This window comes from Equus asinus, chromosome 5 (assembly GCF_041296235.1).
Source record: "Equus asinus isolate D_3611 breed Donkey chromosome 5, EquAss-T2T_v2, whole genome shotgun sequence".
NCBI lineage: Eukaryota > Metazoa > Chordata > Mammalia > Perissodactyla > Equidae > Equus > Equus asinus.
This window is the reverse complement of record NC_091794.1, coordinates 36,066,046-36,092,540: the sequence shown is the minus strand read 5'-3', so window position 1 is coordinate 36,092,540 and position 26,495 is coordinate 36,066,046. Positions and strand designations below refer to the sequence as shown.

At 37.9% G+C, this 26,495-nt stretch overlaps 1 protein-coding gene across 7 annotated transcripts; it reads right to left on the bottom strand.

Moving 5' to 3' along the window:
- Positions 1-287: 287 nt before the first annotated feature.
- On the bottom strand, positions 288-22,633 carry TRA2B (transformer 2 beta homolog). Of its 7 annotated transcripts, none has more exons than XM_014846130.3 (10): positions 22,068-22,633; positions 15,464-15,739; positions 10,242-10,375; positions 8,998-9,160; positions 7,106-7,294; positions 5,087-5,202; positions 3,940-4,023; positions 2,613-2,672; positions 1,781-1,854; positions 288-1,295 (listed from the first exon to the last, which is right to left on the bottom strand). In XM_014846130.3, the coding sequence occupies exons 4-10, from the start codon at positions 9,028-9,030 to the stop codon at positions 1,285-1,287; spliced, it is 567 nt and encodes a 188-aa protein (XP_014701616.1). In that variant the 5' UTR covers positions 9,031-9,160; positions 10,242-10,375; positions 15,464-15,739; positions 22,068-22,633; the 3' UTR covers positions 288-1,284. The 7 variants fall into 7 exon arrangements, with proteins under 7 accessions (XP_014701616.1, XP_070365372.1, XP_070365373.1 ...); XM_070509271.1 differs by having other exon boundaries at positions 15,342-15,739; positions 22,068-22,263; XM_070509272.1 differs by lacking the exon at positions 22,068-22,633 and adding an exon at positions 21,552-21,716.
- Between the last annotated feature and the right edge of the window lie 3,862 nt (positions 22,634-26,495).

The following is a 26,495-nucleotide window of genomic DNA, read 5'->3' as shown; positions in this document are numbered from 1 at the left end:
TCAGAAGATACAACACTGAGAACATGCATTTCAGGCACCCTCACAGCAAATACGGAGACTAGTTATTTAATATAACACCATCCTCAAGTGGAGATGATCTGATACCTAGAGTTAGTCACTCAACGTTATTTTCTAGGAATATACAATTTATCCATTAAAAAAAACAGCAAAGAATACATCTCAGTCCAAGGGATACTGCATGAAGGACTAAAAACTAAAAAAGAACTCTAATAAGTAACAATGTTACAACAAACAAAATCTTCTTTGTGAACTGAGATGTACCAGCCTTTTTACTCTTTTCATTTGCGTTTATTTAAACAGTTCTCAAAACATTTGAGTGAAATTGGGTCTCCTTTGGTAAGCAAAGGACCTGAAAATAATATTTAAAAAATGAACAGGCAAAGTCTTCGGTTCATCCACAACACAGGTGTAGTGTTCCCTTTTCTTTTCCCGAACTCTGAAGCACCCAGTTTTTTCATAGAGTCTAAGAGCTAGAAGAACAAGAGTACATTTGTGGTGGAATGTATTGTCACTTGCTGATAACTAGTTGAAATACCATTACCCCCTTTGTAACAGCTTTAAGAAATAGCCTTTTGAAGGCATACATTGTGTAACTCTTTTTCTTATTCCTTGTGATATATAATACAGATTACATAAGGCTGACAAATCCACATTTATATAAGCATTAAGCATTTGCTGTATTGAAAGATCTTTAGTTCTAATACTAGCAGTACAGAGTTACAAAGCATAATTTTTAACACTTAGTTGCAGGTATATTAAATATGTTATGTTTTATGGACTGGAGGAAAATGGGCATTTTTGTCTTGAAATTTACTACCGACAACCTAATCTGAACAGTTCTGCTAAGCACTGATATGTTAGAAAGAAAAGTAAAAATCAAACTTTATTGTTGCTTTTTGCCATTTGGTAGCATTTTACACACAGGCTTCGATCTTCAGAATACCCTGGATTCAGTAGAAAAACCTTTTAAATGAAGTTTTGTACAATAGAAACTTCTCAGCAGTCAAAATTTAGACTGTAAAAAAATACATGCAAAACATACTTTTCTGAAAACACTTAACTTTGAACAAAGCACCGAACTACACAAATGCAGAATGAAAACAGCATTTCAACTCCACCAAAAGTAGTCATCATAAAAGGTGTAAAAGTCACCTAACTTCACTAGGCACTGTTCACTTTTTAAACAGGAGACAATAAAAAATATTGTCCACAAACAATATCCCAACTCTAGGGCAAGTTTCAGAAAGTCTTCCACTTCATGCTTTAATAGCGACCTGGGAAGGAAAAAAAAAATATGCTTCACTACTGAGAGAAATGATTATCAAGCACATACTAAGGTTGAGAATTTTAGACTGCTCTGCCATTAGGGAATTCCTATCTATCAGATTCTCTCCTTTGAAAATACAGGAAGACCTTAACATAAGGGTCCCACTAGAAATGAGAGACCAGTGTTAATAAACAAGAGAAAGAGCTGGAAAGTATAATAATCCAAGAGTTATGGTTTTTAGTCACTCAAATCTCTCCAAGCTGTACAAAAATTCCAAGGACAATAGTGACAAAATATACTACACACTTACTATTTTAATTAGCAACAAAGGTAAGATTCCAAGAGTTGTTTTCATACACTTTCTTGAACCCTACACATAAAAATTGTGTGTGGGTGGGTAATAATAGAGATAAATTAGCTAGCTGAATCAACCCAGTGGCAATCCACACTGTTAAAATATATAAACAAAATCACATCAAGACAAAAACTTACGAGGCGAGTATGATCGAGATCTGGAACGTGATCTGTATCCTCCACGACTATAGTAAGGAGAAGGTGACCGCCTTCTGTAAACAAAAGGCAAGACAGTCTACGACTTCACAGATCACAATTAGCCCAAATACATAAAAGGTTATACATGATCCCTTTATCAGTTTCTAAAACCAGAAGACCCTCATTGACCTTCAAATTTGCATTAGTCATGGGATTTCAAGGTCTGTTTTAAGTCGTGAGAATGAAGCACAGTATCAGGTATTATTACCAGTACCAAATAAACTACCAGAGGTTGAACACTCCTTGCTATATTTGATCCATCGATAATTTGCTAATCCATTTTATATTCTAACATTAAGTACAATGTTAGAGAAGGAAAAAAGAATTCTTTTATCACTAAGTCCAACCACACACCAAGCAGAGAAAATGGATTTCACTAGTGCTAAAAGTAGTTTAGTTTTGTGTTAAAGACTGACTTGAACATTCACTTGCTTAATCTGAGAGGCTTATAAAAAGCTAACAAAGAAAATTTAAGAGTACAAGAAGATAGCTATCAAGAATAAAGACTTAAAAATACAGGTTCCCATCAATTTTCACTAAAGTACAAAATGGTATAACTAATTACCTAGTACAAGCCCAATTAGTTTCTGTACACACAAAAAAAGCCATGTACACTGTCATTTGGCTTCAGTTAACGGTATTTTTACCAATTTCATGCAATCTAATTTTGTGCAATGCCACTTATAATTTAAGTACCAAAATACTAGTAACTAAGTGTTTTTATTGTGAGCCATTCTATTATAGCAGTATTTTAAATACTCTCCTGGCATACCTGTAAATTTGATCTCTGTCTTGAGCAGCTCTCCATCCTCCTCCTCCCCCACCACCTCCTCTGTGAAGGCAGAAAGGCAACATACATTCATTTTTGTAAGCTTTAAAAATATACGATTCAGGCAGTAAAATCACAACTCCCAGAGCAGAAGTCAAAGCAGGTTTCTTGTAAGTTAAGTGATAAAGAGCTAACTGTGCCACCCTTTGCACAAACTGGCACAGAGCTCTCTATGACTAAAATGAGTATCGTTAAGAAGAGAGAACACTTCTAAGAAAATGCTCAAGTGAATTAAAATAAAAATCAAACCTAAGACTTTGTTCTTCTCAGCCTCCACAAATCCCTCAAGTGGCGGTTAACACAAAAATGATTTGGGAAAAAAACTTTGTCAGTGACAAAATGTTGAACAAGAAAGTCAGGAGGACCCTTGAGGATTCACTTCCAGAGAAAGTGTTACGTTGACCATGAAACTGTCAACTTCTACAACTTCTTAAAACATTACACAATAGTGTGCAAAAGGACATCCAAACCTCAACACTCCAAAATAAGGTATCAAGGGTAACTGCTGTGTTCAATACTTATTATGAGACAAATTATGTTTTAACAAGCAAGACAGGGCCTAAATTACTTGCTGCCTGGGGGGCCAGCCCTGTGGCCGAGTGATTAAATTCCTGCGCTCTGCTTCAGCGGCCCAGGGTTTGGATCCTGGGTGCAGACATGGCACCACTCATTAGCCCATGTTGAGGCAGCGTCCCACATGCCACAGCTAGAAGGACCCACAACTAAAATGCACAACTATGCACTGGGGGGATTTGGGGAGAGAAAAAAAAATTACTTGCTGCTAAAATAAGAGAGACTTTTACTTCATTTTTATCTTTCAAAGTATTCTCAAAGAAATCTATTATTTTTTAAGTATCATGGGACCTTCCCTACCAAACCCCTAAAAATGCGATCAATTTTTTGGTAATAAAACTCTTAGCATTGTTATACTATTGTCCTTAAATAATTACTTCTGTGGACTCTTCCAAGAACCAGTTTCCCCTCTCCTCCAGTACATGATACATTAGATACCAAAAAATCGCTTTATAAATCAATGACTTTCAAAATACAGCTTATGAAACTTGCTTTGAAAATAAAGCGAACAAAAAGGGGAAAAAACTGAAATAGGACTATGATTTTATTTCCATTGTCATGCTTGAAAAGAGGGATTTCTACTGGTTTACGCTTGATGTTTAAAAAAGAAATATACATATTAAGTTAAATTAAAAAGACACAACCTTAAAATCTGGTTTGAACTCTAGCTCTGGATTTCTTACTATGATTAACTTACCTGTATGATCTGCTATAATAGTCCCGATCATCATAGCCTCGATCATATCCTCTGTCGTAGTAATCCCGACGGCGTGAGCTGCCACTATGAATAATAATAATAATACATCTTTAGAAAATACCGAGTGGTTTTTCCTATCTTCCTAGACATGACTTTTACTGTCAGCAGCAGCAAAGGAATGCTATGTAGCATGGCTCACTTGGGTCTTAGGGGTAATATATAACCCACACAGCCATGCTCTATGAAAATGACTAGACAACTGCTTCAAGTGTAACCTCTTTATTTTCTTCTTCTGGGCAAAAATGGAGAGATCTATTAACAACTAATTATTAATTCATAGGCAGGCCTTTTCTGATACTGGAAAATGAGTATTATTCTCATTTGAATTCTCACTGATACTGGATAAATACTGCCCTTTCTCTTCCCTTGGTAACAATGTACATAAATATATATTAAAAATCTTTTAACTTGCTTTCAACTAAAAGCCAGTCAATTTGCTAATCACACGTGTTCCCTCTAGAGAAAAGGAAAATAAAATCATACATGAAGAATGTTGTTTTTAGAAGTGGGAAAATGTTCAGCCCATTAAAGAGACTATAGGGATCATTACAATTCTCTGCCCTATCTAAGAAAACGACATTTAAATTTAAAAATTAATCCAATTTAGAGCTTTTGGTCAATAATATACACACTTGTGAAAAACACAAAGGAGAGAAGTATCCTATCAGAATACAGTACAAAAACTGAAGAGTTGGTGTTTTCCACTCTGCTTAAGGAAATAAAAACTAGAAAATGCACTTGAGTCTGATTTATATAAACCTGATTTTACCTATAATGCTTAAGTTTCCATCACGGGAAAAATGGTCTAATCAGGAACATTTAATTATCCAGCAAAGCCAAACATATGGCATTTCTTTATGATAAAGTGGAATGTAACCAATTTAATGGTGTCAATCAAAATTTTTGGCACAAATAGAATGTTTCCATTGAATATAGTTTTAGCCCAGTTAAAAAAAAAAAAAAAGGAAAATTGATTTATACTGTGGCAGGATTAGATGAAATGCCAAAGATTTGCCCCAGTACATGTATTTCTTGGGGGAAGTGAACAAACTGAACTGTCAATTTTTTACCTTGAAAATAAACTTACTAGGTAGGTCTCCCCATGTAAATTCCTGGTGTAGGGGTATGTGGTCTTTTTGTTATAGAGAAATCAACTCTGATCCTACGTCCATCAAGCTCCATTCCATTGGCACGCTCTTTTGCCTTCAAAAGATATGTGAATTGTTATATGCAACCTGGACAATGCCACAAACTATCCAATAGCTACAAATACAGTCTGACTGGATGTTGCAGTTAGGTGCATTAAATTCTTTTAATGTTGGCCAGAACGTTATGGCCTACAACTTTTTAATAGGCAGTTCCTCCTATTAAATATTTATTTGTAAAAGCTAGCCATAAAAACTCAGAAAAGTTTACCTAAAAAGCCACAGTACCAATTTAACTCATGAGATACTTAATTATCATACGTAACTACAAATTTGACAGTGCTTCTGGTTCTAAAGCAGTGCACAGCTGACAAACTATGGCGCATGAGCTAAGAATTTAAATGGTTGGAAAAAAATTCCTAAGATAACAATTACATGAAATTCAAATCTTCAGTGACCATACATGTTTTATTGGGACACAGCACTACTCACTAATTTACAGAGTTTATCACTGCTTTTGCATTGCAATGTCAGAGTTGATAAGTTGTGACTGAGATCCTATGGCTCACAAAGCCCAAAATATTTACTGCCTAATTCTTTACAGTAAAGTTTATGGATCCCTGCTACAGAAACAAAAAGGTGGGATGAAGAAACTTAATTACACATAGTCCTTTCATCTAGAATATACACTAAGTGAAACAGTGTTCTCTTAAAAGCAAAAACCAAACAACAAAAATAACCCATTCCAAAGACTTAGCAGTTTGTTGTCTATTTAAAGAAACCCCCAACATCTAAGTAAAATTTAAATATCTAATCCCAATTATGCTATTTTCTAGTTTGACTGTTTAAGCCTCAGAAGACAGTTTCTGGCACTACTAATTCAGATACAAAATATGCTATTTTCCAGAAAGTTAACTGTGGTCCTGCAGCAAAAAAATCAGGGAAATCAGGCCTATACTGTTCGTAACCTTGGGCAAATCCTATTTATGTCTTTTGGCATCAATTATTACTAAAATGAAACAATGATATTTTAAAGCATCCCTTCAAATCTCTTAAATTCCATAATAAAGTCACCCACTATAATTACTTGCATTCAGCTTTCAATTCCTCCTTTAATAGATCAGGTTACTCTATTTTAACAGTAGTTTCTAAGTGTACTAATTCAAAAATTAGTCTAATTTTCATAAAGAACTATATAATTTTTATCAATATTGAAGGAATTGAACTCATTTCCTAACCAACATTGACCTCAGATGGTTTGTCAGTGTTTCCCAAGCTTTTACTTCCCTTGAAGATGACCTCAACTTCATCCTTATGCATCTAAAGCCCAAATTTCTTAAATGTGGCCCAGATTCACACTCTGAACTTTCAGTCTACATATTAAAAATCTTTACTTCCTAATTTCTGCCTAAAGTCAAATTAACATCTAAATATGAAATCACTTTGTCAATATATACTCAAAAACCAGCTCCTTCTTCCAGAGTCGCAACTTCATCACTTTTTACATTCTAGAAAATAGCTTAATGTAACCAGTGATTATCTTAAGAGTATTAATATTCATGTATTTTAGATTTTCTACATCTAGATATATGTCACATCTAGAAACACTCAGGTATAAAGTGCTATGTTTGGATTTACTTGAAAATGTGTCGGGTGAGATGGCCTGTGGGGCAGGCCACAAGTTGGTCAGTACCGAAGAGGGGTGACAGAACCACTTGCCCCAAGTCTTACTTCTCTCTTTTACTCTGTATATATTGAAAATATTCCATAACAAAAGGTTGAGAAAGTAGTTCAAAGTAATACTGACTTCAATATCTGTTCCCAGAAGAATACATTTCCTTTAACTCAAGCTACTTTCACACATCCCATTTACAATATGAAAGCAAAAACTGTCCTTATCCAAGTACTTGGAGTTCAGCAGAACTGGTCTTCTACAAAGGTACAGGTAGACTTTTACTTACTTCCTTGGCATCATCTACATTTTCAAAATATACAAAGGCAAATCCTCTTGAACGTCTAGACTGCTGGTCATATACAATAGACACATCAGCAATCGGGCCATATTTAGAGAACACTTCTCTTAGATCTCTTTCTGTAGTGTACAAGCTCAATCCAAATACTCCAAGACAACAGTTGGGATCAGGATTTGCCTAGAAACAGGAAAATGGATTGTAACCCTTAAAAAAAAAATTGTCATAAATCAAAGTTAAAAAAAAAAACCCATAAACAAACTAGCCAAAAGTATCACTAATAAAAGTAATTAATAGACTAAACACTTTAAAATTATCACATTACAACAAGTGCTATAAGAACGTTTAAGAGCGAGCAGTTGAGTCTGCAAAAGGAATAATATCAACCTTAGAATTATCGGGGGTTGGGAGGCAGGCGTGATAGGGGCACAAACTCTTGAAAAGGCTTTTTTTGTGGGGGAGACTGGAGGGCAACTTGCCCAAGGAATTCACTTTTCGGGAATCTGAGTAATGTCCACACATTCACAATAAGCATGCATCAAGATAATCAGAATAGCATCATGTCTGTAAGCCAGAGGGAAAAAAAGGTAAACTATTAAAATACTGAATTCTACCCTTACAATGAATGATGTGAATTGCCAAACATACAGAAGGGCATCACGTTCAGCTTGATTCTATTTTTCTTTTGTTTTTGCTGAGGAAGATTAGCCCTGAGCTAACAACTGTGACAATCTTCCTCCACTTTATATGTGGATTGCTGCCAGAGCATGGCTGACGAATGGTGTAGGTCCCACCCAGGATCAGAACCCGGAACCCGGGCCACTGAAGCAGAGCATGCCAAACTTAACCACTATGCCACAGGGTTGGCCCCTTGATTCTATTTTTATAGAAATATTATACATTAAGTTTTGAGATATACACATAAATGAAGCTAAAGAAGATGTATACCAAACCATTTTAACATGTATTAAGCAGCTTGCAATTTTAACAATAAAGAAAAATAATGAACCCACACATTGCTGACATTCCAGTTGTCAAAATGAATTTACCTAAAAGTTTCATTTACTTCACATATTGATTTACTACAAATTCCATGCTACTTTCAAAAATAAACACACTCACAACAAAACCACTTGGATTATATAACGAAATCACAACATAAACAAACTAAATGCCCTATCATTGGGAACCTCTCATGGAAAATAAAAAAAGCCTTAATACCTAACAGAAACTTGCTTACAATTAAAATGGGAAAGTCAGGAGAACATTCTGTAAAAAGTATGTTAAGACAAACAGAAAACTTGAGTAACAGCATGAAATATATATATAACATGTTATACTATCTAAGGTACTAACGTAATAACAGTTATGCACAATGATTTTTTATTTAATGGGCTAAGTTACACCAATGTAACAGTATTCTGCTTGAATATTATAGCCCAAATGTAGACCATTACACAAGAGATACCTCTGAAAAAGAGAATAATGGCAACTCATGTATTCACTGCTAACACTCCACTGTCTAACAAAAAGTTTTAACTTCAAGAAAACAACAAAGAGAGGAAAGGAGGCTGGCCCCATGGCTAAGTGGTTAAGTTCACATACTCTGCTTCAGTGGCCCAGGGTTTGCCAGTTCAGATCCTGGGCATGGACCTAGCATCACTCATGAAGCCATGCTGAGGTGGCATCCCACACAGAAGAACTAGAAAGACCTACAACTGAGATATACAACTATGTACTACTGGGGGGCTTCAGGGAGAAGACGACGATGACGACTGGCAACAGATGTTCGCTCAGAGCAAATCTTAAAAGGAGAGGAATGTATTTTAAAGTGGCTTTAGATAGTTCAATGCTTCAAAAACATAGGATTTCTTTCATCTTACCCGATTCCCGACATGACGCCTTCGAGTAGACATGGGAGAATGACTGTGGCTATGCCGTCTTCGATAATCTCGACTGTAGGATCTGCTACGGGATCGTCTATGAGAGCGGGATCGAGATCGTGACCTTGTGTAATGCCTCCGAGAACTTCTTCTGGATCTAGACCTGCAAAACAAAGGCTTCAAGGTTATAACTCAACAACCAACAATAAGACATGGCTTTCAATTCTTTTAATACTCTATTGTATACTTAACTCCAAAAGATGGAACACAATCCAGGCATTTACTAACATGGTACCAATTAAGTGGGATCAATACCGTTCTTCTGTATCTAGTCATTTCAACTCTGCTAGGAAGAGTTCCAAAACCTCTACTACCTCTTCCAACATTTCTTAAAGTAGTTAAGAAAAGTCAGAGATTAAGATTAACACACGCAATCTTGCGAAAATCATAAAACATGCATTTCATGCTAGCTTGATTTATGCCTGCCTTTCCCCCTCAGAATACCACTCTCTATTTTTCTGCTTCTTTCATTACGCCCACCATTCACGGAAGATAAAAGCACCGTCACAGTAGTTTTCTCCAGCAATGTTGTAAAAAAAATCAACCAGTTGCTCTTAACTAGAGTGCTCATATGAATTGTCATCTAAACCAGGGAGAAGTCGTTGTAACAGAGAAAAGGGGTGCTGTTAATTATGCCTGACAACAGGCATAAACTGGGGCTGTCCTGGACTTAACCATGACATAGAGCCCACTCTTAACCAACATTAAAAAAAAAAAGTGCATTGTCGTAAGATATTATTTTTGTTTTATACATACATGTATAAAATACTAGACTATACCTTCTGACCAAGAATTTCAATTACTGAAAGCCAATATTCTGCAGTACATTTCCCATACTAATAAGCAGTTTACTTAAACTCACAGTGAATCCTCACAATTCTGAAGAACTGGTACTACTACTAACTCTCCTTTTATAGATAAGAAAGCTAAGGTGGAAAAAGGTTACGTAATCTGCCCAAGCCAGAAAAAAACAGAGATAAGATTTGAACCCTAACTCAAAAAGCCCAGGCTCTTAACCACTTAAGTCTTCCGTCTCCCAGAACTTATGATTAAGTTAATTTCTAGGACCAATATTAAATAGGCCAACAAATGATCTAATCCTCTCTGTCTTCCTAGTTTACAAAGCACACACCAATTTCAAAGCTAAGAGTAACAGAAGAAAATCCCAAGACAGTCTTTCTTACCTAGATTCAGATCTGGACCTGGACTTTGATCTGGAACGCCTGGAATCTTCCTTGGAGCGAGACCTTGCAGGGGTATGCCTTGCAGATTTCCCAGATCCATGAGCACTTCCACTTCTGGAAGCAGAACGGGATTCCTACACGTAGATGTCAAAAGTTTAATTTGTATACTTTCTGGGCAACTTTAAAAACAAATAAGCTGCTGTGAGGTAAATGGTGAGGGAAAGCAATCCCTTTCCAAGATAAGAAAACAGGTAAGGGCAGAACTGAATATACCTGGTATACTAGTTACATTGCTCCAACTGACACAAGTCAATTAACTTGAACTGCCACCATTTTTGGTGCAGGCTTAAGAGTTAACTGACCCCACTCTCTTCAGAAAGGGGTGCCAAAGCCAAGCAGTTAAGGGAACTGTCCAAGGATTGTGTTTAGGGAAAGTTACTCCATAAAGACTAGGGTCAAAAAGAACCTTATTAACTATGACACCTGCACTTTACACCTATTTCAATCAAGTTGCCATCAATAAACAAAATCCTATGAAATACATAAAACTTACTTCAAAAATGCTTTTTTCCACAAGACCTCAACTTTCCCAGTCATATTTATTGTTGAATGGGAAAAGATACAAGGATGATCTGTTTAATGTCCCAGAGAAAGGTAGATACCCAGTGGAAAGCAAGGACCAGCTTGAAAGACACTAAACCCTCTAAGACCCTGTGTTTCCATCTAACCATGGGGGGAGACCTGTGAAATTCTCAAAGCAACCAGATGGAGGTAGAGCACAAAGGCAGTGAACTGTGCAGAGGTAAGAGTAGAGAGAGTACCAGAGATCTACAGCTTTCTCAGCTACATGGAGATGAGTCAGCGCAAACTGATAGGAAACGGGAAATAAGGCAAGCTAGAAAAAGTATGTAAAGGACATATTAAAACCAGAACAGATTAAATCAGGGGCTCCTAATCTAGACTCAAGAGGGAGGTAGTTCAGGAATTGTATGCAAAAACAAGTCTAGGTATATAGTATATACCCATAGCTTTCCCAATCAAAGCCGGGACAAGCTAGTAGGCAAGTAGCACAAAAAGGAAGACCTCTAAAGAAACTAACAAGGGAATGAATATACAGGACAACTAGATCCTTGATAAACCAAAGGCACACACATGTAGTAAGTAATGGAACAAGGGAAACGTTCTGCCAAGGCACCAAAACAGAAACAGTGGGGAGAGAGGAAAAAGCAGAGAGGAAGGCAAGGGGGGGTGGGGGGGGGAAGGGAAGAGAATCCATTCAGTCTGATAGCTAACGTATTATTAGCAAGCAAAACAAACTTTATTTCAGGTTAACTACCTTAGGCAAATTAAAAGGCATAAGGTCCAGTGAGTCCTTCCACCCAAGACAGAACAGAAATGGCCTGACTCAAAAAGAACCAACATTACAAGTTCCCTCTAAGGGTAAGAATCAATGTTGAAGCTGCTGGATAAAACCTACCACTAGAGACCTCCCTCTGTGGTAGACCTTCAGAATAGTGAGGCTATCCTTGAAAGGACAGAAAACAGAAAATTATTTTAAATTACAGCCTGAAACATTTTAGATTATGTTCTGTGATTTACAGCATAGTAGATAAAATTTGGAAGATCCTTCTATGATGCTCAGGGAAAAAATGAGTAACTCAGCTGATAAAATGAGTTGGGGTCTCTAGGCCCAAAACAACTCTAGAAAGTTCCAATAAGATTTCGAAGTCATTAGAAGATATGGTGTGAAGTAACATGAAATGTGACACCCTCCTCTCATTCCCCTCATGAATGAGTGTAAAGAGATTCAAAGAAAAAGATGGTACTCTTTATTATCGTAAGAATATCTACTTTTAACCAAAGACTGGTTAAAAGATATACTATGGCTTTGAAGACCCCAATTAACAATCCCTTGGCTTTCTGTGACAAATATTCTAAACACTGAGACATTTAAAAGCACAGTTCACCTCCCTTCTCTCTCAGGACAAAGAAGTTGTTCTAAAAAATGGGGGTGTAGTTTCTGTCATCTTTACCACAGGCAAAAGCTAATCTAGAGAACAAAATAGAAATAGGGACTCCAAAGTTACAAATGCCTTTATCACAATAATGCTAAGAACATTACTTGATGGAATGATGGTAACCTTTAATAGGAACCAAAGAAAACAATTTGCTCTCAAAGGGAGAGCAGAATATGAGTTCCTCACAATACAAGTTAAAAGATTACCAATAAAGTAATTGTAGTTAACAGAAATCAGTCAGCCTAGGGATCTGAGTATTAAAAAAAGTCAACAAAGATCCCCTTTTAAGCCACCTGCTTCATTAAACAGAAAAGCCTTATTCCAAATTAAGATGCTTTAGCAGTCTACCCACTAAGAGGTAAGAGAGAGTACTTCTAGCCTAGGACATAGGCCTCAATGAGGTTTTCCCATGAAATTCTAGCAGAACAAGCATCAAAGATACAATATCTGTGAAATTATCATAAGACTTCTCAGTCAGCCTGTAAAACTAACTAGCTGTATGAAGATATATTTCATGAGGAATAAAAGACCAGGAATAGGGGAAACACCAGAATGCAAAGATTTTTTCCCTTCAATGCTGACAGTCTAGCACTTAAACAATGCCTCCACCTCCTACCTTTCTTGTCAGGGATATTCTTAAAGAAGTTAAACCCTTTTGCAGGTATGTTGGACCTTAAGTGCTCTGGAAATAGAAGCAAAGAAATTTAACCTGTCTAGAAGAAATGAGATCTAAGATTATTAGCCAAACCTAAAAGCATAAGATTAACTTTAAACCTTAACCCACAGGCAAATCTGTAATAAAAGGAAAAAGCCCCTACAAACAAGGAAAATTCAAAGTCCACTTGCAGGTTTGACAAAACTGTGCCAACACATCAAAACCCTATCAAAAGAAGCACTACTCTGGAATGAAAACCTCAAGGAAAAGGATCATAAACTTAAAGTTACCATGAATAAAATAAAGCCAAAAATTCCCTGAAAATTGCTCAAGGAATTAAAGTTCTTACAGAATGGCTCTTACTCATATACTAATATACAACCTACAAGAAACACAACAGAAAAAAACAAAACTCAGCCTGCCAATAAAATACCTTAATCTGCACATTCCTATTCTAAGAATGGTACTACCTCAGAAAAACTTTTTAGAAAGAGATGACAGAAATGGGAATTACCATCTACTTGCCAGGTTTCTCCTCTATTATTTTAAAAACTGGATGCACTAAATCAGATTTAGAGCAGTGGCTCTTAAACAGAGGTATGCAGAAAACCTACGTAGCGTTTTAAAAATACAGGTCACTATACTAGAGCTTATTTTAGTAGATCTGGAGTTGGGCGACTACATTTATTAAAAGCATCATACATGCTTGCGATGCCAGTTAAGTCTCACTGATTTGGTCAATTTCAGAAGTTTTATGCTCCCCACCTATCTGATTTTTCTTGGCAAAGGCATCTTCCTGGAACCTCTTCCTGTCCTCTCTGCCCCACCTTCCCCTGGCATTAGTGGGCCCTCCTGTAGCCTGAGTCTTACTGCATGCCCCAGGACAAGAGGCCTATCTCCCCTTACCTCTCCAATGCCAGGTGTGGGAGGAGGCACTGAGATGTTTTGGCCAAGTGGAAAAAACACCCTGAATGGATGAGATGGTCCACTAGCATCAATGTTTATTTTTGCCTCACATCTATCTAGTCTGGGCCATATAATCAAATTTCAAACTCCTTTCTTCCCCCTACAGGGTTAACAGGTCTTTTTCTGTTTTGGGCCCCAAACACCTTTCAGGTCTTTTGTTAAAGAATTCATGGGTTTAAACACAAATATATCAACTATTAACATAATTTTTACCTCAGCTTTCTGCCTAATCTATAAATAATTCAGAAGGCAAAATTAACTATTATTTCCATGTTATTATTAGTCATACATAGCAAGAAATTTTACAAAGCGATAAGTGGGGCAAAACAAATGCTGGAAACTGTCTCCTATAAATGGGAATAATTTTCTCCTGCTTGCAAGATACAAATGTAAGTAATATTAAAAAGCACAAGCCTCACACTGACAGTGGGCCCTAAAACCTCAGAAAATGAATCCTTCTAGAAATCTCATTTAAACCACTTTTTCTAAAAGTTGTAAGATCTCACAACTCTCAGAAAAAGATTTTGTTAGGTTCTCTTCATTTCAGGAAAAAGTGAGACCCTTGGCTTTTCCAATAGGGTAAAGACAGCTACTTCTTTCTGGTTATTGTTTTGACACACGTACTTGTCTCAACTGAAAGTAACAACATCACACCAATCATCTGACTCTTCTATTCAGCTAAAACAAAACAAAACACACAGAAGAGGAAATGACAACTTTTGGGCTTATTTTCCCAGTAAGTGGTGGGAGTGGGTAACCAGAATAAAACTACTTCATAATCTATACCTCTCACATTGTTATAACAGCGAAGTGTTAACAGCACAAAACAAGAAAAGGAAATACAGCTGACTTTTGAATTAAGCACTCGCTACTATTATCACTTGGAATCAGATATTTTGTTCACTTGTGCGACCCACCTTATTCTAAGGGAAGCCACTAATTTTTAGCAGTAACCCCAATCATTCAGGTAGAATAGGCATTAAACAGAAAAAAATTAAGAATCATCCTTATGAATTCAGCATACATGCATCTTAAAGTTAGGGCCTAAGTGGTCCTAGTGTTCCACTATTGCCATCCGGAAAGAAAATGTTTTCATAAACGCCAAAAGGAACTATCCTGTTCAATGCTTTGCTTGGATTTGGGGGTTTGGTTCTATAACCATCCCAGTGACATTCTTTGGGAAAACTCTGACAAACTTAGAAAACATTCTACAATACATTGCTCGGGGTCACTGCATTTTGACAGTCCAGAGGAGTGGCACAGACCACCAGTTCCAACTCTGGAGGCACTCAGTCTCGTCCCAGGACCCGCAGAGCTAGACAAAAAAATCTAGAGGGGACAACATGAAGCCAACTGTTACCCATGCTGGAAAGCTCATTCCTGCCTGGCATTTGACTACAAAGGGTTATTTTTTTAAATTGCATTTCAATCATTTGACTAAAAAGTTAAAATTAGAATTACCTAATTTAAACGTTTCCCCTGGAAGGCACTTCTTTACCCTGTATATATGTTCTTCTATTAAACAAATAATGCATGCATGTTTAGCAAAATATACAGGGACACATAAACAGACTAGTAATTACTTAGCGTAGTGCTTTCTGATTCCAGATTACTTCTTATCTTAACTTCATTTTTATTTCTTTTCTTCATTCTTCCGTTTCAAATTCTGACTTCTTTCATCTTCCCCACTTCACACAAATTGCTCAATATTCTACAAGTGGGACTTCTGGTCTGATAATTAGCATGCATTCTTTCTTTTACTTTTTCAAATTTCAGCTTCACTTATTCCTGAGCTTCAAATACTCATTTATAAAACTTGTCAAATGACGACTTCCGCATTTTCCTTCTTCAACATTAACCTTAATAGAAAAAGAACAGGATGAAGAATATTTTAAAACTCCAGGATAAAATCCAGTGCCAAAACTGAAACTAGAAAAAAAAAAATCCCTTTTGTTGTTTTGGATTTAAAAAAAAACTAGAATATGCAGCTCAAAAAACTGACACTAGTTTCCGATTGGTTCTAAAATATATATTTAATCATTCTCACTTGTCTACTCCAAATAGATTTATCATGCTTAAGTTGAATGTGAAGTGCGCGACTGAACATTTACTGTTCATCTAACATTTTAAAAACTCTAATTACATTTCACACTTCTTACTTATTGTATTCATCAACAGAAAATGTTAAGTGTCAAAAGCACATCTCTAGTCAAAAAGTGACACATTAATACAAAAGTGCAAGAAAGGAAAGCACGGACAATTCATTTGTACAATGATGACAAGGCTCAGGGTTGAAGAGGTTTACAAATTGTGACTTGTCTAGGTAAATTCTAGAAATGTACTTAATGTCACACATTTTTGTACTGCATATTTAAACAGCTGTGTAGGAAGACAACGTCAGGGAATCTGACTATAGTGTTGGACTATAGTGTTCAACCCACCCCTAGAAAGCTGCTCTAGTGAGATTTTAAAATATGAATGGTCCCACTACTAAATTTAGAACTAAAACCACAAAAAGACAAAATCAAGTCAACCAACTGCTATATGCAAGTAGCTACGAAGGAAAGCAGAACAAATTTGAATCCAACAGTGTGTTTTCAAAGAATTTTTTTTGTAAATGTTTTCCCCTCAATGAACAAAGTATTGAAATCTTCTGCAGTTCAAAGGAGAAATCCTACTTTTAAAGGTGGCAATACTAGCAGAAAATTATAGCTCACCTCCTGAATTTATTAAAAAGACTTGTCATTTAACAGATCAGTAATGTATAATAGTGTCTGTTGAACACCCTAAACAAAATAAATATTGCCCTCATAAAACATCCTAGTTTTCCTGGTTATCCTGCATTTCACCTTATGATCTTTCATTTCACTGTCAATAATTTCCTCTCTCAGCTTTATTTTCTTTCTGGAAAAAAAATTAAAGTTTCAAAAAAATAAAAAAGGTTAAGTCTTTATCCCTATCTGGGCATAAAGACGACCATGGCTATCATGGGAAGTATAGTGATGTCTTTTCTAAGAAAGTAAACAATTTTCTGTCTAGTTTTTCAAAGTCAATTATTGTTTACTTGATCCAGGAAAAAAGTCAAATGGCCTTTTATTTAAGGGACTCACAGTAATTGGTTTTCTTTCAATATCCATCACTAAAATGTAATGGGAAATGTTTGCTGGCAGCACAAATGTAATCGTGGAATCAGAATGCCCAAGCAGGTTTCCTCTTAGGGCCTCCTAAAGATCATGTACAAATACAGGGCTTAGATGCAGAAGATACTGGAATGGAGGCCAAAGCTCCAGATAGCGTAACTTTTCAATATGGACCCTTTCCTGCTGTTATTTCATTACCTCTTCCCAACCTTCTTCCTTTTTTCATACTCAAACAACAAAAATGTATTAGATAATTTAAGTATTAGCTTTATTTCAACTCATCTACTAAAGTCAAGTGGCCACTTTATAAAACCAGAAGACCAACTATCTGGCCAATGTTGTTATACACATTTCGTTAAGAGATCTTACTTATAAATAAACAGAAACTTGTCCCAGCAACATAATTTTTGTCAAAATGATTCTAGGGATTACAACGGGAATTTGTGTATCATTAAGAACACGTGCAAATTTAAGTTGATTGACAGGGTACTATTTTAAAAATTGTGAGGGGACAAAGAAAAACTTGCTTACCCTGTTATAAAGGTCAATGCTCCTATTGATATAAGGACTATTCTATTTTTTTTCTGCAGCCAAACTCTACCAAAAGGTTGAGTGGACAGAAAAATCCTCAAAGACTGAGAATAGTCCCTGAGAAAAACCATCATCTGACATGCATAAATCAGTCGAAAGCCCATGCTTTTGAGAGATCCCTTGCAAAAACAGACTCTGTATTTAACATTCATAAAACATTCAGTACTTCCCAACAAAACCAAGTTTTAAGTATGCTTTTTACTTTTTCAGATAGCTACCATTTAATCTAAGCACAAAAATCAATGCAAAAAAGGGGGCCTCATCCATGCTGTCATATTCGACCATCTATGTTAATAAAACTAACAAGCTGAAAATAACCTCCAAAACCCAATTCAAAGCAAAGATTTTTGGGAATCTGAAGACTAATTTGCTACAGTGATGCACTTTTTTGGGGGCTTGAAGCTTAAAAACAAGAGAGAACAATATCTAATTCTATGTGACCTACTCCCCAAAAAACTAAACTGGGTAAAACACTTAAAATTCTTAAATATCTATCACCATCCAATCACTGTACCTAGCAAGAAAATGTATACAATTAAATGTAAAAACTGATCAACATAACAAGACAGTGCTAAGGCTCAGAAGATGTACACAATTGTAGCTTTGTCCTTTTCTTGGGCAAAATGTAAACAACTATGAGTAGTATTAATATTTATCACAGGTTTTGCGTTTTATTGGAGATGAGGGGAAAAAGGTGTACAAGGTGAATTCCACTTAATACATCTCTCACCATCTGAATTCTTCTTCAGTCTTTTGACAAAACTTGCAGTACTTACCTTGTAATTTCAGTTTGAAAATGTCACCTTCTAGTTCCAATGTCCACAATATTAAAGCATTCTTAGTTAAAATCAAGAAAAATATTCTTCAACCTGGTTCTTCAAGAGACTCATACCTAACCAGACTCACAGTGAAACAAAACAATGCAAACTATTTCCTCCCACTCGACATTAATTCAATCCTTTATTAAAGGAATTTATTGTGATGGCTACAATTCTTTAGAAGACATAGCTGCAGATGTTTCAGTTTTGAAAATTAGTATTTACAGAGTTAGGGGCTACAAAGAACACAGAAAGACAACCCAAGATTAAGCAGAAGAGGAGAAAACTGCAGAAATCTGAAAGGCAATTTGATGGGATGGCATCCAGATGCTATTCATATCTATAGAGAATAAGACTAAAGATAATATATCTATCTTGCAAACACATTACTTCTACAAAAAATAGCCAATATTCTATCAGAATACTTTCTTAAACTGATTGCTATCGTAATCTTGATAGTTTGATAGAAATTAAAACCATCTAGCTATACAACAGTGTTTCCTTAGTTTCTGGATTTTCTAGATAAAGACTCATTTGTAGAAGTTCAAGAAACCATTAGCAGGATACAGCATTAAACCAGGGCCAAGACCAAAGATACAAACCTCACATACCCTAAACACCATGAACATTATTGGGCCTTAAACATTTACTACCCGTCAATATTACATCTCTAAACTTGCTACCGACCCTTTTATCATGTCCTTATTCTTCCAGATTGTGACATAACTGCAAAGAGTGCCTCTTTTTGCAAAGGTGCTAGTCAACCTCTTTGCAAAAAAACGTTTGCAGGCAAGTTTTGGAAATTACTGGAAAAGACTCGAATTTAGACAAAAAATATTTAACTTTTGCATAGGTTTGCCCAGATCAGGAAAGTCAACTCTAATTACATAGATTTTAACTTAAATCAACTTAGGAAAAACCTCAGATAAAGGTAAAAAGTAGAGTCCACCAAAACTAAGTGTGACATGAACCACAAAAATTAAAGAATGCACCCTAGCTACGCGTTTAAAACGAGACGAGGGGATACATTGAACCACAGCTCTAAGGGTCAGTATATTCACCCAATAAGTAAATGTGAGAGACCAAACTGAGGATTATCGCACACACACCACCAGTCTGATCAGAAAAGGAACTTCTATGAGAGTGGGGAAAAAAACAGTTCTAGTTAGTTGGGGGGAAGTGTATGGGAGTGTCTGGATCAGAGGTTTAGACAAACGAGGGGGGAGATTGCAGCTGAACTGAAGAGATTTGTACTAGTGATAATAGTCACTGATTAAACTTGTATTACTGATTTATATTAACAGTTCTGAATGTTTGAGAGCCTAGAGTGGAATTAAAGTAATTTTTCAGGCTCCAAAGAAGTCAGTCATACCGAGGACGAGAACGTTCAAGATTATCCTGAATGCAACTTTTTCAGAGCTTTCGGGCACTTTCAAAAGGAAGTTTTTAGCCAATCAGATCCAACTGTTCTACCTAGCCCTTTTTATAGCATTACATTTAAACAATTCATTGAGCTTTATGGTTTTGCCAGGCATTTTTGGGATTCCAAACGTGTTTGATTTAGGTCTATTCTAACTACTTCAAGTTCCAAAGCACTAACTGGAAAGCAATCAACATACAGAAGAAATGCCAAACAAAACCTCCACTTCAAAGTTTAGAAATCTCTTCCAGGAAGTCAAGACTCTTACATAAGAAAAATAACCCAATTTCTACATGTAGCTTTATTTTGTAACTTCCTCTCCCATAATTTGCTGAGTATTCTATGTAAAAGAATAATGAAAAACACTAGGATGTATATTCTACTAGTGGAAAAGAAATACAACCAATTCAAAAATTTCTAATTAATGGGATGACGTCTCGAACTGTCTCAAAACAGGGCCTACTTCCTATAAATGTTTCCTCCTTTATGTAAAACTATACTAACATTTTTCTTTAGGCATTTTTTTTTTATCTTCACAAGCACACCATCACAAGTAAGTTCACTCAGGTATATGCAACTGAAAGCTCCTCTACTCAGAAACCAGTCATTCTGTAATCCCTCAACAGTACAAAAGTACCCAATAATTGTTTTAACAACTGAAGACTTAAAATCATTTGCTTTCCAAACCAAACACGGAGTAGTTACACCGTACACTCAACTGGCAGAAACGAGAAGCTAAAGCTTTAACAACTTGTGAGCCTTAACCCAAACTTTCTTACCCCAAGAATTCAAAAATAATCGCACACACTAGTGACACTGGAATCAATCGTCTTAGAGGAAAAAAAAAAAATAAGCCAATATTCATTTGAATGTATAAAAACGATGCCCGAGTAGTCCAAACCAAATGAGTCGGATTTCGCTCCGAAGTTACACAGTAAGTTCACCAACATACCAGAAACTGATAGGAAGCTTCTTTCTAAAAATATCGTCCTAATGAACCACCCAAAAAGTTTTGTATGAGTTTCCTATAAGGTATTTGAATAGCTTTGAAAAGCTTTATCTGACAATTACTACTAACATATTAAGGTAGCTCTACCAGAAACGGAAAATTTAACATGTAACCAACTGCAGAAACACCCTTTCTCCTATCAAGTTAAAAAATCAAGTTCTATGGTGCTTTCTATTACCTTTCTAACAAATTCTCCTTAACCTCCAAGTACGCAGGTTTCTGGCAAGCCTTGTATTTTTCCATCTTCATTAGGACTCACAGCCTGGCAACCAAACTTTACACCACGCTATTTAAATCAGAAACTCTCCTGTTCCTGCAATCTCATCAGCCCTCCCCTAACCCCATCTCTGGGAGAGACCAAAAAACTGTACAACAGAGGTTGTGGGTCATAGAATGCCTCAAAACAAAGGAAATAACGGCGCCATGAATTCTTGCCCGCCAATTTCTCCTACACGATCCCGTGGAGAAATATCTACTCCACAAAACAAGACAATCCCAGAAATCTCGTGGTCTAGTCTATTTGGATACTCTGATTACGATTTTTGGTTTGAAAGCCCTCTCGGTATCGGAAAAAAGCACTAGGTTTAGGTCGAACACAAAGCCCGCGCGCAATCCCCTCAAACTAACGGGCCCAGGACTCCGTCTATCTCACGTCAGTTTCCCCATCCTAAAACAGGCCCCACGAACACCCACCTTTCGGTGCCCATAAAACCATCCTTCCTTAACCTAAGTAGTGGCCGGAAGCCCCTAAACGACGCCGCCTTTGTCCGTCCACCCCCGTGCAGCGCGGAACCTCGGAGGGCGGCCGGCGCAGACGCGCGGCTCCTCCGCCATTTTGTGCCCCTGGCAGCGCGCCCAGCCCGCCAGCCCAAGATGGCTGCGGGAGGCTTCACAGGAGAGCAACGGCGAAATAAGACGCCGCTCCCCACCCCCAACGCCGAGGGGACGCAGCGGCCATTTTTAATCCTTCCCTCCCCCCCATAACGGAAAAAACCGCCGACTCGGCTACGAAGTCACATAAACCCGCCAGTGGCCTTCTTCACGACTGAATACATTATCCTTAAGGGCTCTCTAACCCGACTCCCATCCTTCGCGGCCTCAGATTTCGGAGCCTAAATGGCCCCTTTCTCCCGGGCCGAGGCCGACAGGCCTGGAAAGAGATGCAGAAGCTGGGCCCACACAGCCGCCCCCTGCACCACCTCGACGTACCCGCTCGCCGTAGTTCTGCTCGCCGCTGTCGCTCATGACTCCCAGCTGCTGTCGCCGCTCGATGGGCTTCAACCGAAGCTGCCAACCTCCCGCGCCTTCTATATAGAGGCTCCGCCGCAGCCTCGCAGAACGAACTGAGTCCCGAGCCGCCGAGAGCCGAAGCACCCCGCACCGCCTCCGCACGGGCTCTGAGTCTGCCGGACGTGACGCGGCGCTCCTTAACCCGGCTCCTCCCCCTCCCAGAACGCGCGCTTTCTTGGCTCCGCCCCTCCGCGCTCGCCTTTCCCTTTCCAGCAGTGGCGCGTTCTGAACCGGTCGTGACGTAAGCCCCGCCCCTCGCGCTGCCCTACCCCGGTCTACGGATCTCTATGAGGCGGGAAAGTAAGCGCGCCCGGTGGCCTCTGCGGTGGTCGCCGCGGGGCCCAGTGATGTCACCCGCCGCGCCTGAATCCCTTGTGGAAGGTTTCAGGGAAACCGTCGTGACGGGGGGAAGGGAGGGAAGAGATGCCCTCCGTTTCTCCCATCCTTCGTTCCTTGCTTCCGCTTTATTAGTTTCTTTTTTTGTGGCTTCCTTCGGTTGGAGAGGGCGGATATCCGTATACGTACTGGGTTCCGTGCTTTACTTTGCGTTTATTTAGCTTCAGTTGTAGATCTTTCCTTCCTGAATAAACCTTCATTTGAGCACCTATTAATGCCAAAGCACTTTACCCGATCGAGATGCACTGAAATCAGACACAGTCTGTATTCTGAAGAAGTTAGTGGTCTAATTTAAAGGTAGAACCGTTAAACCCACATTTGCCAACTATGATATTAAGTGCCGGAGGCGTGTACAACTATAGTGGTGTCGCAAGGAGGAAGATTAATTCTGCTGTCACCCAACAGAGTGTTATGGTGGAAACAGTCCAAACATGGAAGTCGAGACCTTACCCTTTGCACCATTGTTTCCCCGCCCATTATGGTACCGAACTGGAGACGTACTTTGATAGTTATAAAGGGCCGTTTGATTTTTTAAACACCTTTATAGAGTTATAATTCACATACCATGCAATACTCCCATTTAAAGTGTACAGTTCAAATGGTTTTTAGTATATGGAATTGTGCAAGCGTCACCCTAATTTTAGAACAGTTTCATCACCCCAAAAAAGAAACCTATTCTCATTAATTACTCATTATCCATCTCCCTCACCACTCTCCACTGCAACCCTCCCAGCTCTAAGGACTCTCAAATCTACCTTGTCTCTCTAGTGTTGCCCATTCTGGACATTTCATATAAATGGAATCATATAACATAAAGTCCTGTGTGATTAGCTTCTTTAACTTAGCTTACTGGTTTCGAGGTTGATCTGTGTTGCTGCATATATCAGTATTTCATTCCTTAATAATATTCCATTGTATAAATATATCATATTTTATTTATCCATTCATTAGTTGATAGCTTTTGGGTGGTTTCCACTTTTTAGCTCTTATGAACAATGCTGCTATGAACATTCATGTACAAAATTTTGTGTAAACATACATTTTCAATTCTTTTGGGAGTATACCTAAGAGTGGAATTGCTGGGTTGTATGATAACTCTGTGTTTAACTTTTTGAGGAACTACATTTTAACTATAGCCATCCTAGTGGGTGTGAAGTGGAATCTCATTGTAGCTTTGATTTACATTTCCCTGATAAAGATGTAGAGCATCTTTTCATGTGTTTATTGGAGAAATGTCTATTCTTTGGAGAACTGTCTGTTCAGAAAACTTGCCCATTTTTTGATGGATTATTAATCTTTTTATTATTGAGTTGTAGGAATTAGCAGTTTGATTCTTGCTTGGTTTAAAATAATGGTCTGGAACAGCTTCAGTATTTAAGGTCTCTGAGACCCAGAGATTTGGTGATGACCTAAGGTGACAATTTGTCCTCTCTTTTTACATACTCTCCAGAACCAACCTCATTTGCTTTCATGGTGTCAGTCAGGGAACTATATGCTTACTGTTTCCAAATCTATATTTATTGCCTTAAACACCCTTCTCAGTTCCATGCTTACATACCAGTTGCCTACTGGAATATTTACCTGGATACTTCAGAGGCTTATAAATATTAACATGTCCAAAATTAAAATAATAATTTTAATAATCTACCCCTCCTCTGCCCTCTAAACTTCTCTGCTAAAACTTTCTTATCTCTTCTTCTTAATATTTAATTAGTTAACACATCAATTCTACTTCCTATATGTTTTCAAAATTTATCTTTTCCTCTCCATCCTCCCTGCCACCATTTATCAGGGCCTTGTCAACTCACTTATCTGGAGAATTGCAAATTATCCTAGAAACTAAATTAGTGTTTGTGGAGTTTTTACAGCTTTAAGCACCTTATTTTAAGTTCTTATAAGAGGAAATAGGGCTATAAAAAGATTCAAACCATTACCTTAGAGCTGGAGTCATAGTTCACAAAGATGGAATGGAGTAGGGTGTACCTGAGAAAACAACTCTAGTACGCTTTTCCCCAATAATTGTGTTTGGAATTTTGCAGTGATCCCTTGTGCTTTTGTACGTTTATTACTTTATAATCATTATATCAGCTAGGCCGTACCATTTCTAAACTTTCTTGTATTCTCTCTGGGAAGAAGAGCTTAAATTTATTTCCTCTTTTTTAACACTTATTCACTTGTCAATGTGATTTAGTTTAATAAGTCATGAGCAAAATATTAATTGTAAAATCTATGTGAGTCTACAATATGGGTGTTCATTGTACAATTGTCTCCACTCCACTTGAACATTTTCTTTTCTTTTTATTTTCTTTTAAAGACTGGCACCTGAGCTAACAACTGTGGCCACTTTTTTTTTTTTTTCTTAAAGATTGGCATCTGAGCTAACAACTGTGGCCAATCTTCTTTTTCTTCCTGCTTTATCTCCCCAAACCCCCACTGGTACATACTTGTATATCTTAGTTGCAGGTCCTTCTAGTTGTGGCATGTGGCACGCAGTCTCAACGTGGCCTGAGGAGCGCTGCCATGTCCGCGCCCAGGAAACCCTGGGCCGTCGCAGCGGAGCACGTGACTTAACCACTCGGCCACGGGGCCGGACCCTGAACATTTTCATCATAAAATGTTGAGGGAAAAAAACACAAGTCAGGTCATGGTACCACATGCTCTGAAACCATCAATGGCTTCTTAAAACTTTTAGGACAAAGTCCTCAATGTAATCTGCAATTCTCTTTTCCTTATCTGCCACTCTCCTCATTGTTCACTATGCTATAGGGACACAGTTTCTCACGCTCCAAATATCCTCAACCCTGGAGCTTTGAATGAGCTGTTCCCTCTTCCTGGGATGTTCAACAACCGCCCCTCCCCCCAACACACACCTAAACCTGGGCTTCTACTCAGATCTCAGGCCTTGCCTTGCTTCCTGTCTTAGATTGGATTAGGTCTCTTGTTTCCATACCCTTGTAAGCACCCCTCATATCATTCATAACAACTGTAATTAAACAATAGTAATTGTATAATTATTTCTGTGATTTTGGCTTTTATGTCTGTCCTCCCTGCTAGACTAAGTTCCGTGAGGACAAGGCCCATGCCTATTTTGTCCGCTGCTTTATGCGTAGTACCAGTGCCTGGCATGTAGTAAGGCCTCAGTAACACTTGTTGAGTGAATGAAAGAAAGCAAAGCACGAATTTGGAATTGATTGGGTAGGCAACAGGGTGACTGTATAGGCCCCTGGCACCACATCAGGTCGTTGTTTAAGTGTGACACTGCCTCATGAATAGCTTTCCCTGGGGCTCTAAGAGGGAAGATTTCTATTAAGTTCTGCCCACATGGCACCTCAGTGACTTCTCTGTCATCCAGTGAGCCACGGCTATGCTCTCTTCAACAAGGTCTAGACCTCAGCTCTTGAGGGGAGGGAGATCTCTCTTGGGGACAAACCGAGGGGTAGGGCTTCTCCTTATATCTGCTATCTTATGTTCTTTAGAGATCTCTTTACTTCTTACCTGTTAATCTCTCATTACCCCATCCCCAGTTATAGTTAATAATTCTTTATATTAACCTTTCTCTGTTTATATTACTGTGTGGTTTATCTCTCCTGATCGGACCCTGACTGATTCAGAATTGCTTCCAGAAGTGATCTCCCAAAATATTGCTGGAGTATAGAAGTGAAGGAGAGAGAAAAGTAGACCAACTTCTAGGTTCTGCCTTGGATGACCAGGAGGAGGGACAACGGTGCCATTAATGAGGAAGGAAAATGAAGGCAAGTCGGGCAGAATGATGAGTTCAGTTTGGGACATGTAGAATTTGTGGTGTTGCTGGGACATGCAAATGAAGATGTCCAGTGAATACTGGTTATAGTAATCTGGGGCTCGGGGAGATCTAGGTGGAATATACGGAGCTGGAATTAGTGTACAGAGATGGGCAAGGAAACCTTACATTGGATAAACAAGATCCTTAAA

Excerpts from the sequence above, each read along its gene's own strand:
- TRA2B (XM_014846128.3), bottom strand. The coding sequence starts at position 22,103 with ATGAGCGACAGCGGCGAGCAGAACTACGGCGAGCGG. Across the intron at positions 7,295-8,997 it reads GGCGTCATGTCGGGAATCGG|GCAAATCCTGATCCCAACTG; the intron begins GTAAGATGAAAG and ends TCCTGTTTCTAG. Across the intron at positions 1,855-2,612 it reads GACAGAGATCAAATTTACAG|AAGGCGGTCACCTTCTCCTT; the intron begins GTATGCCAGGAG and ends TTTTGTTTACAG.